The following is an 11,468-nucleotide window of genomic DNA, read 5'->3' on the forward strand; positions in this document are numbered from 1 at the left end:
CTCCTCTCTGTGGTTGGTTTGTTTGCTTGATTTTTGTCATCCCCCCCCCCATTTCCCTTCCTCCCCCCCCCCTTTTTTTTTGACATTCGTATATCTTGTATGTGTATGAGCCATCTGGCCAGCCCTGTTAATTTGTTTTCGAGATGGAGTTTTCTGTAGACAGAGCTAGCCTGGAACCTTCTCTATGTGGCTGAGCCTGACCTGTTTCCATTTTTAAAGTGCTGGAATTTATAGGCACAGGGTACCACACCCTCCTCCTCCGTCGCTTTCCTTAGGAAACAGCCTTGGATAACCAGTATAACAGCCCCTGAAGAGAGAGAACATCTTTTTTTTCCCTCCTATTAGTCCCACAGGATTGGCCTAGCCTGGGGTAGGGTGAGCCTCTCCAAAGTTAACAGTTGAGAGTGGGGATCTGCCAGTCCTCAAAGGGCAGTTGATGCAGAAAGGAAACTAAAGACTGAACTACACAACCCTCACAAGACCATGCAACTCGGGCAGCCCCTGCTCCAACCAGTTTAGAATCTCTTAAGAATAAAAGAGAGAGCCGGGCATGGTGGTGCATGCCTTTAATCCCAGCACTCGGGAGGTGGAGGCAGGTGGATTGTCGTGAGTTCGAGGCCAGCCTGGTCTGCAAAGCAAATCTAGGACAGCCAAGGCTACACAGAGAAACCCTGTCTCAAAAAGTTAAACCCCTTTGGAAATACTTTTATAGAAACACTCAGAGGCACGTTCCCATGGTGACTCTGCATTTGGTCAAGCTGACAATCAAGACTGTCCTTAGGAGAGTAACATTACTTTAACTGCAGCAGACAAAAGGCAAGGAGTGGGGAGCTGTGCCACCTGAGCCCTGGTCCCTACCAGTTGAATCTTGCTGGCTCTCTGGGCAAAGCTAGGGGAAGATACTCAGGATTCATACCTTGGCTACACTAAAGGACAACTAGTGTAGCCAGTGGGATGAGGACATATTGAAAGACAAGTCCCGGGGCTGGAGAGATGGCTCAGAGGTTAAGAGCACTGGCTGCTCTTCCAGAGGTCCTGAATTCAACTCCCTGCAACCACATGGTGGTTCACAACCATCTATAATGAGATTTGATGCCCTCTTCTGACATGCAGGTGAAACACAGTATACATAATAAATCAATAAATCTTAAAAGAAAGAAAGAAAGACAAGTCCCCCTTTTCTACATCTGCCATGCTCCTCCCTCCCGCCTTCCACTACCATGTTTTGTTCATTCTGTGTCTCCCGCCCATGTCAGCAATTCCTAAATCCCTCGACTTTAGTCTAAGCTCCCCAGAGTCCCTATGCTATCTGCCTCAGGCTCCTCAGGTGTCTATAACATCCCTGGCCTCTCTGGGCACTGTTTAGGCTTTTTTTTTTTTTTTTTTGGTGTGTGTGGCTCCTGTCGTACCTTTGGGGAAAGGGATTTTTGTAGGGTCTTGTTCGTTTCCTGGCTTCTGCTGCCTAGCCTTCAGCTCCCAGCTGTTGACTCTGCCAGGTTGCCTGGCAAGCAGTCTGCCTCCCTCCAGTGTGCTCCTGGTATCAATCACTCACTCCGGGAAGCCAAAGAGCTTCTCACGCAAAGGCATATAAACTTTGACCTCGGATTGGGTGTTTAGACCTGTGCCAAGGTCTCCAGACCTTCCGCCTGTCAATTAGTGAAGGATTAGAGGAGTCTTTGATAGTGAGTGTAAGGCCCCTGGGACCCCAGCTGGTTGCTCTGGGGCTTCCCTTAGCAGGAAGAGCCATGACCTGGAAACAAGATGCCAGGATCTTAGGTTCTGATTTCATCTGCTGCAGGTCACTGGGCCTTTTCTTTCTGGCAGTCTCTCCAGCTGAGAAGAGAGGAACTGGCTTTATCAACTAATAAAGTTTTTTGAGTTGAGCAGGGCTTGGTGGTGTACCTCTGAGGCGGGTGCATCTCTGTGAGTTCGAGGCCAGCCTGGTCTAAAGAGTGAGTCCAGGACAGCCAAGGCTACACAGAGAAACCCTGTCTTGAAAAACAAGAAACAAGCGGGGCAGTGGTGGTGCACACCTTTAATCCCAGCACTCGGGAGGCAAAGGCAGGTGGATCACTGTGAGTTCGAGGCCAGCCTGGTCTACAAAGTGAGTCCAGGACAGCCAAGGCTACACACACAAAAAAAACCCTGTCTCTAAAAAACCAAACCAAACCAACCAAACCAAGCCAAACAAAACACACAAACAAACAAAAAGCCAACCAAACAAACCAAGAAACACAAACAAGAAATGTTTTTGGAGTCCAGTAGAAGAGAGTGACCATGGAGCAGGCTGAGGGATCTACAAGTGTCTTGCTCCCACTTCCTGGTCAGGATTTATTTCTACACAAGCTCTTTCAATTCTCTGGTTCTTGCTCCAAAGTAAGTGCCATGAAGTTTCTTAGGCTGGGTCAGAGATGCAGCGAGTAGGATGATGGCGGTAGAGATGCCAAGCACGCCCACCTCCTCTCCTGTGTGTCCTGCTTGTTCTGTTGCCTTTCTCTATCTCCCTCTCCCTCTCCCCCTCCCCCCACCTTTTGTTGTTTCCGGTTCTTGCTATATCTGCTGTGTATCCTGGCTGGTCTACTGTTACTATGTAGCCCAGGCTGAGCTTGAACTCATGAAAATCCTCTTGCCTCAGCTTCCCAAGTATTAGAATTATAGGTATAGACCACCACACCTAGCACTCGTCGCCTAGTTTTTAATCATTACATAGTTGGGGCTCCCTGACGTTGTTGCCACGTACCCCACCTGTAATACAGTTTTGGCAGCCATAGAAATAGCTTGTACATCCGATTAATTTTCCACAGCAGGTTTTCGGCATTGGGGGTGCAGAGGAAGAAGAGGCAGATGGGATGATGGTCACAGCCACGGGGTCAGATGTCCTGAGAATGGCTGTGAGGAGGTGCTGGGACCAACAGCAGGTGAAATCTAACTTGCTGTGAGTAGGACCAGGAAGGGGATGGGGGCCGGGGCGTCGGGGGGCGGGGAGCTGTGTTTTACTTAAGACTCAAAACCAGGACTACTAGAAGCCTACATGGGCAGGCCTGGTAGCTCCTGCAAGAGGCTTTGGATTCTATCTCCAGGTACCAGCATCCATCGCATTGTGGGCACTTGGCAAATATTTGGGCAATGCATGAGGGTGGCATGCGACTAGAGTGGGAAGCAAGGGGGTAGATGAGGCTTTTTTTTTTTTTCCTGGCCTTGGTCACAGAGCAGATGGCAGTGTTATTTCTGGGCTCAGGAGCTCACAGGGAAGGGCAGGTGAAGATGGTAGGGACAGGTCGAGTTGAGTTAGACATGCAAATTTTAGCTGTTCTCCTTCAATTAATCGTGTTTTGGGAGCACTCTTCGGGGCCAGAGAGCGCCTGAAAAACAGCCAGCTAGGCGGGCCGGGTGGCGCTGCGTGTCCTGCCACTAAAAATGTGTACACACGCTGTCAAGCCTTTGCGCTCAGGCAGAAGCTGAGCATCGCACGCAAACCTGGCCCTTTGCACCGCAGGCGAGGTCTAGTCGCGCCCTTGCAAAGCTTACACTACTCTCAAGCCCCACCCCGACGCCCCAGAGAGACTGGCCCTTTAAGAGTCTCACCCATGCCCCCATGCCTCCCTCCCGCTAGCGTGACAGCACTGGGACCCGCGCCCGGGTGTGAGTTGGGTAGCTAGTTGGCTGCGCAGGCCTCCAGGCCCTTCTCACGCAACTCCTGGGCACCTCGCCCCCAGCCAGGTGGGGCGGGGACAGGCAGAGTGACCTCTGGCCCCAAAGGATGGAGCAGGCTCACGCACGCTAGCCCCAGAAGCCTGAGTGCGTGCCAAGCATCTTCCTTTGTGGCCCTGGACTCCTTCCTGCTGTCTCTCGTGGATCCTCTCTCCGTCCTTTCCTCCACCATCTGCTGCTACCCGCCGCCTGATTTCTCTATGTTGCTTGTTTAGTATGCAAAACAAAACAAAACAAAAAAACACTAACAAGCCCCGGGAGCCTAGAGGGAGCTGCAACAGGGGTCAGCTAAGCTTTTAGCTTGCCCAGGGTAACCCTAGAGGTGCTGACTGCAAGGCGGCCATCCATCCCCACCCCTAGATGAAGCAGCGCGAACTTCAGCCGGTACCCAATCTGTGGGAAACAGAGTCAGTCCAATGGCGCCACTGGCCTTCCTGTACGTGACCTCGGGGCTGGGGTCGCTGCGCTTCTTCTCACGCGAGCTTGGACTCCGTAACCCAGGGAAGGAAAGTCACCACCCAGCTGCCCTCCCTCTACCAGCCTTTCCTGGCACCCTTTGGCTTGTAGTTCTCGAGAAAAATCTTACACACCCAATGTTTTGGGGGCACAAAAATAGTGGAGAGAAGCCCTATGGCCAGGGATAGAGCCCCCAATACTTGCTTTTTAGGCTGCCCAGAATTTTCCCTCAAACCTCTCTCTCAGTGGGATTCTATGCTGTCCAAGGAGCACCTTGAAAGTTGGGGTGACCCCAGCCTTCCCTTTTTTTGTGTGCCTGCACCTACATCAGGTGTCCACATGGCTTTCTGCCTATCTCATCTCCTGTCTGCTTAGAGCACTCCCTAAGGCTGTCCCTCCCTCTGTCCCACCACTGGGCTCAGGGAAGAGGGTGTGGCCACAGACGCAGAGTCCTATAAAGGTGGTGGTTCCTCCACCCTGACCCTGGAGGTGGTTGTTCCTTGGAGCCTTTCCTGATCCTGGGGGTCCCCAGAGAACACACTGCTTCAATTCAGCACCTCCTTACAGCCAAAGGTGAGTGCTGGGGGGGCTCCTGGCTTGCTCCTTCCCAAGAAAAGGAAAATTTTGGTGAGGAGATACTGGGTAGCTCCTGCAAAATAGGAGACTAAGAACACTTTTTTTGTTTGTTTGTTTAAAGCTAAGTAAATTCCTTAAGGGGGAAACTGAGGCCAGAGGAACAAGAGGATTATAGTAGTCCAGTAGCTAGTATCAGATCTTTAAGTAGAAATGAGATACCTTCTCATTTTCAGGTCAACTCTCACTGCCTCACTGACCACTTGGGGCTTCCCCATTCCTGCCTTTTAGCCCCTTCCTAGGGTCTGCCAACTGGGGAGAAATCGCTTCTCTGGTTGGTTAGGGTGGATAGAGGAGGCACACTAAGATTTTCTAGCTGTACTCTGTCTTATTGAAAAACTACCCGTAATAGGCTCTACCCTCCCAAAAGGTAGCATGTCAGAGCTGACGGTTTCTGGCCTGGGCAAGAGATGCTGACCTTGGTAGGAGCCTTGTCTCTACCTACCACTCAGGAGTTCCCTAGCCCACTGAGTGCCTCTTCCACCCTTGATGGGACATGTCAGCTTGACAGATGGCCAGCTGCAGGGAACTAGAAACACCAGTTACATTTCCCTTGGCATTTCCATCTTACAAAGGCTAGAGGTCCTTAGGGACACCAGTTATGTTGAAGGAGAAACCATGGCACACATGGGGTGGCAGTATCTCCACTCAAAGAAACTCAATCTCTACTGTGCTGTGACTCGGCTCCTCCAGGAAGCCTCTCTCATCTCAAGTCAGCTGTAGTATTTGAGGGTAGGAATTGTACGTCTTCTTGTCTGAATTAGGCAATCTTTTTTTGTTTGTTTGCTTGCTTGCTTTTGTTTTTCAAAACAGAGTTTTTCTGTGTAGCCCTGGCTGTCCTGGAACTCACTCTGTACACCAGGCTGCCTTCAAACTCATAGATCCATCTGCCTCTGCCTCCCTTGTACTGGGATTAAAGGTGTGTGCCATCAGCCAAATTGGGCAATCTTGTTTTACCTTCTCTCCTGGTTTTGTAATTGAACCCTCAAAGTTAAAATGACTGGTCCAAGACTATCTGGACTATACTCTCTTGACTGGGTAGAGCCTTAGAACAGTCTGTAAATTTGCATCCCTTTTCTAGAACAAGCCTAAACAGAGAGTGTCTTCTTGGTTAAGTTCAAATCTATTCCTGTTGGGTTTTTTGTTGTTGTTGTTTTGTTTTGTTTTGTTTTTTTGTTTTTTGTTTTTTGTTTTTTTCTCATTCCAGTCAGTGGTTTTCTTATAGCCCTAGCCTGAAGGGGATCTTCCTTTTAATTTTTGCTTTCTTATGACCAGCAAAAGAGGTGGAAGCCAGACTATTCATTCATGAGAACTGAGCACAACAAAAAGCCTGACCTGGATTACTGTTACTCAGAGCTCCAGCTGGTCTCCCTCTGCTTTTAAAGTGTGGCTCAGTTGAACTCAGAGAGTTAGGGCTGAGAGCAACGTGGCTTGGGGATTGGTTTCCCTGGACCCTTTCCCATTCTTGTCCTCTCCTGGGGTTCTGTGGGATTCTTTAGATCCTGAGATGAACTGTGAAACACTGAGAATTCAAATTCTTCAGTTTTCAAAGGGAGGCACCTGTGATGGCAGCGTCTATGGAGCTTTTCCTAAGAGCTCCATGTCTTGGCTCTGTCACTATCGCTGAGTGATGATGGGTAAATCATTGCTTCATTTGGAGGTTGTTTTCCCTGCATGAAATGAGGCCAGAGGAGCAAATGGTCTCTAATTTCCGCATAGGATGGCTTTCCCAAAGGTGGTGGGTAGGACCCAATAAGAACTTTTGGGGTGATATGTGCTAATTGTGCACTTACAGAAATGCATTAGGTGGAAAAATCAAAGCTGTGTTTAGACACAGACATTGTTTAGGATGATGCTACCTGGTGGATGTAAAACTGATTTTTAAGGAGGCTGGAGAGATGGCTCAGAGGTTAAGAGCACCAGCTGTTCTTCCAAAGGTCCAGAGTTCAATTCCCAGCAACCACATGGTGGCTCACAACCACCTATAATGAGATATTTGGTGCTTTCTTCCTGGCGTACAGGTGTACATGTAGGCAGAACACTGTATACATAATAAATAAATAAATAAATAAATAAACAACCTGATTTTAGGAAATGAAAAGTAAATTATAGCATTGGGACTAATGGAAACCACAAAGATTGGAGCTGCTGTTTGAAATCACACAGTAGGGGCCGGGCATGGTGGTGCACACCTTTAATCCCAGCACTCGGGAGGCAGGTGCATTGGACCTGAGTTCAAGGCCAGCCTGGTCTACGAAGGGATTCAGGATAGCCAAGGCTACACAGAGAAACCCTGTCTCAAAAAACAAAAAACAAAAAAAAAGAAAGAAAGAAAGAAAGAAAGAAAGAAAGAAAGAAATCACACAGTAGTAGGCTACTTGGGTTGGAATTATACCCAACATGTCCTAGCTGTGTAACTTTGAGACTGTTACTTACTCTCTCTGAATCTTACTGGAGCCTTCCTCATAGGCTTATGGCTAAAATTGAATAAAAATGACTCTGTGTGTGTGTGTGTATGTGTGTGTGATCAAAATATAGTGTATGAAAAACAATGCCAAGCCACATTGAGCTTCCAGGGTACTGAGGCTTCTCCATAAGAGGGGCCAGTCTACCTGACCTCAGCCGTTCTATGTGTTGGGGGAAAAAGAACTGTGGAAATTTTGGCACACAGCGGCAGCTTAATAATCTCTGTCCCTCTCTGTACCCAGTGAAGAGTTCTGGGTGGAAGGCTTCTTCTTTCCTCAACCAGCATGGTGACACTTTATTCATCCCCTCACCCTCAGTCTGATGGTTTGCCTCTTCTTTCTTCTTGCCTTACCTCTCAGCAGCCACCTGGATCATGCCTTCTATGTATGGACTCCCAGCCTTCACGTCAGCCACAGAGCTGCTCCTGGCCACCACCATATTCTGCCTTGTATTCTGGGTGGTCAGAGCTTCAAGGACCCAGGTCCCTAAAGGCATGAAGACTCCACCCGGACCCTGGGGCTGGCCCTTCATTGGGCACATATTGACCCTCGGGAAGAACCCACACCTGTCGCTGACAAAGCTGAGCAAACAGTATGGGGATGTACTGCAGATTCGCATTGGCTCCACACCTGTGGTGGTGCTGAGTGGCCTGGACACCATCCGGCAGGCCCTGGTGAGGCAGGGGGATGACTTCAAGGGCCGGCCAGACCTCTACAGTTTTAATTTCATCAGTAACGGCCAGAGCATGACTTTTAACCCAGACTCTGGACCGGTGTGGGCTGCCCGCCGGCGCCTGGCCCAGAATGCCCTGAAGAGTTTCTCCATAGCCTCAGACCCGACATCAGCATCCTCCTGCTACCTGGAGGAGCACGTGAGCAAGGAGGCTGAATATCTAATCAGCAAGTTCCAGACTCTGATGGCAGAGGTTGGCCACTTTGACCCTTACAGGTATTTGGTCGTGTCAGTGGCCAATGTCATCTGTGCCATGTGCTTTGGCCAACGTTATGACCATGATAACCAAGAGCTGCTGAGCATCATCAATCTGAACAATGAGTTTGGGGAGGTCACTGGCTCTGGATACCCTGCTGACTTCATCCCTGTCCTCCGCTACCTGCCTAACTCCTCCCTGGATGTCTTCAAGGACTTGAATAAGAAGGTCTACAACTTCATGAAGAAGTTGGTCAAGGAGCACTACAGGACATTTGAGAAGGTAGAGAGCTGGGGAGAAGCAAGTGTTGGTGGGAAGTAGGCAGGGTCCAGGGTGAGAACACCACAGGCAAGCTTGAAGCTGGTAGCAGAGTGTCCTCTGTCCTCAGCAGGTCAATAGAACTTTTCTTGGCTGGTCCTTCTGTGCACCCATAACACAAGAGCTACCGAAGAGGAGGAACCCTGGGCCAGTTCTTGCTGGACCAGGAAGAGTTAAAAAATCTAGTGGCCCGTGCCTTTAATCCCAGCACTTGGGAGGCAGAGGCAGGTGGATTGCTGTGAGTTCAAGGCCAGGCTGGTCTACAAAGTGGGTCCAGGAAAGCCAAGGTTATACAGAGAAACCCTGTCTCAGAAACAAACGAACGAACGAACAAACCTGTGCTCTGGCCTCACAATAGAAAAAAGTTAAAGAAGGGTCTAATTAACTAATAGTGTCAGTCTCTGTGGCTCCAGGGCCTCTCATGTTGGGCCATCAGTTCCCTAAGGAAAGAGACTTGGAGAGGTGAAGGAAAACTGGAACGGCAGCCTCAGAAATGTCACCTCTTGAACAAAGGTGTTAATGGCAGTGAGGCCTAGCCAGGCTTGGATGGAGAGGTAGGTCTGGCCTTGGGATATTTCTCACCTTGTGCTCCTTTGTCTCCCAGGGCCACATCCGGGACATCACAGACAGCCTCATTGAGCACTGTCAGGACAAGAAGCTGGACGAGAACGCCAATGTCCAGCTGTCGGATGAGAAGGTCATTACGATTGTGCTTGACCTTTTTGGAGCTGGTATGTGCACTTCAGGGTATCACTTCTGTGCTCAGGCGCCCCTAGCTGCCGCATCGCTAAAGTCTCCCTCTGTTCCATCCTCTTCAGGGTTTGACACGGTCACAACTGCTATCTCTTGGAGCCTCATGTACCTGGTGACAAACCCTAGGGTACAGAGAAAGATCCAGGAGGAGCTCGGTAGGTGGTGCCTTCTCTCCAAGGACTCTTAAGCGGAGAACCCTGATAAATTCTGGGCAACATCTTATTCCTTTTGAACCCTTGTTTTCTGTAGACACAGTGGTTGGCAGGGATCGGCGGCCCCGGCTCTCTGACAGACCTCAGCTGCCCTATTTGGAGGCCTTCATCCTCGAGACCTTCCGACATTCATCCTTCGTCCCCTTCACCATCCCCCACAGGTCAGGCCACAGAGCCACTGATATTTGATACTAGGCCTTAGTTTAGTATACACAGCCTATTAGGATTCATGGGAAGGACTGACGTGGGAGGTGTGTGTGGATTTCCCTGTGGCCCTGGTCCTGACTGAGCTGCCTCTTTCCCCAGCACCACAAGAGATACAAGTCTGTGCGGCTTCTATATTCCCAAGGAGCGTTGTGTCTTTGTGAGCCAGTGGCAGGTTAACCATGACCAGTAAGTTGACAAGGGCAGTGGAAACTCCTGGGTAGGCTGGGCCCATCCTCTCCTGGGCCTAGGACCCTCTTGTCCCTTGGGAACAAGGGATGCTTCTAAATCCCTCAACATCTACATCAGCTGTCTCTCTGTCTGCTTACAGGGAACTGTGGGGTGACCCAAACAAGTTCCGGCCCGAAAGGTTTCTCACCTCCAGCGGCACTCTAGACAAGGTCCTGAGCGAGAAGGTCATGCTGTTTGGTTTGGGCAAGCGGAAGTGCATTGGGGAGACCATTGGCCGTTGGGAGGTCTTTCTCTTCCTCGCCATCTTGTTGCAGCAAATAGAATTCAACGTGTCACCAGGCGAGGAGGTGGATATGACTCCTATCTATGGGCTGACTTTAAAGCATGCCCGCTGTGAACATTTCCAAGTGAGGATGAGGTCTTCTGGGCCTCAGCATCTCTAGGCTTAGACTGCCCTCCATGGTCACCAGACCAGGGGGCTGTTTCCAGGGTTTCACTTCAGCCAGAAACACAAAGTCTAGGGAACTGTGCCTGCCTCCTACCTTGGACTTGCTTCTCTATATGCTGAGCGCAGACATTGGGCACAGCAGAGGCCCATAGGAACCTCATAATCTTCCCAAGTTCAGCAACAGCTAGGAGGCCTGAAAGGATTAGGAGGTATGTGGGCCTCAGAAGACCCCTGAGGGGCTTTCTGGATGCTCCAGTGGCTGGCCGGTTTGAGGAATACTTAAAACAGGTCATGCCAGGATCTGTCTGGTTTCTTTGACACCTGGGAGTTGCCAGGAATGGAGGAAGAAGACAACTCAAAACACTGGCACAGAGGTGCTCTTGCCATTGGCTAAGAATAAGCAGCCTGTCCATGTGGGTTTATGTCCCTGCACATGGGGATCGCCTTTGTTCACCCTACATAGGAGTAAACAGGGTGCCCTGTTCTTGCAAAGCCTCCGTCCCTATTCAAGAAGAGCTGGGACTTGTGTCTAGAAAGACCCAAGAACAGAAGGACCGACTCTCTGGGCGGTAGGACCAGGTCTAGAATAAAGTGATGACGTTTGAGACAGGGTTTTTCGAGACGGGGTTTCTCTGGATAGCCTTAGCTGTCCTGGGCTCACTTCTGTAGATCAGGCTGGCCTCGAACTCACAGCGACCCATTTGCCTCTGCCTTCCAAGTGTTGGGATTACAGGCATGAGCCACCACGCCTGATTTGAGACATGGTCTTTTGTAATCCAGGCTGTCTCCGAACTTGCTATGTAGCAAAGGATGCCTTTGAACTCCTTAATTTTTTCTGCTCTTACCAACCTATCAAGTGCTAGGATATAATTACGGACCACTATTCCAGCTCTTGGTCTCTCTACTGTATAAAAGAGACAGAGAAACCCTGTCTTGAAAAACCAAAAAAAAAAAAAAAAGTTTGTATATACGACCATTTTATTCTGCCCTGTGTTTTGCTTATGCATTTATATTAGTATTTTTTTGTATTAGTCATATCTTAAGAGCTTTAGATCAATGTGTTTAATGCAACAGAGAAAACTCTAAGTCAATATCCAGAAATATATAGGAAAAACCTACCTGAGCTGAATAAAAATGCTGCCTGGAA

At 49.5% G+C, this 11,468-nt stretch overlaps 1 protein-coding gene across 2 annotated transcripts; it reads left to right on the top strand.

Moving 5' to 3' along the window:
- Nucleotides 1–4,581: 4,581 nt before the first annotated feature.
- Nucleotides 4,582–11,468, top strand: LOC311598109 (cytochrome P450 1A1). Of its 2 annotated transcripts, none has more exons than XM_084782982.1 (7): nucleotides 4,582–4,740; nucleotides 7,626–8,476; nucleotides 9,117–9,243; nucleotides 9,331–9,420; nucleotides 9,515–9,638; nucleotides 9,784–9,870; nucleotides 10,013–11,468. In XM_084782982.1, exons 2-7 carry the CDS (start codon nucleotides 7,640–7,642, stop codon nucleotides 10,314–10,316), a joined length of 1,569 nt encoding a protein of 522 aa, XP_084639108.1. In that variant the 5' UTR covers nucleotides 4,582–4,740; nucleotides 7,626–7,639; the 3' UTR covers nucleotides 10,317–11,468. The 2 variants fall into 2 exon arrangements, with proteins under 2 accessions (XP_084639108.1, XP_084639109.1); XM_084782983.1 differs by having other exon boundaries at nucleotides 4,601–4,740; nucleotides 7,629–8,476.

Source organism: Acomys minous (assembly GCF_964271855.1).
Source record: "Acomys minous genome assembly, chromosome: 5".
In the NCBI taxonomy this organism is placed as follows: domain Eukaryota; kingdom Metazoa; phylum Chordata; class Mammalia; order Rodentia; family Muridae; genus Acomys; species Acomys minous.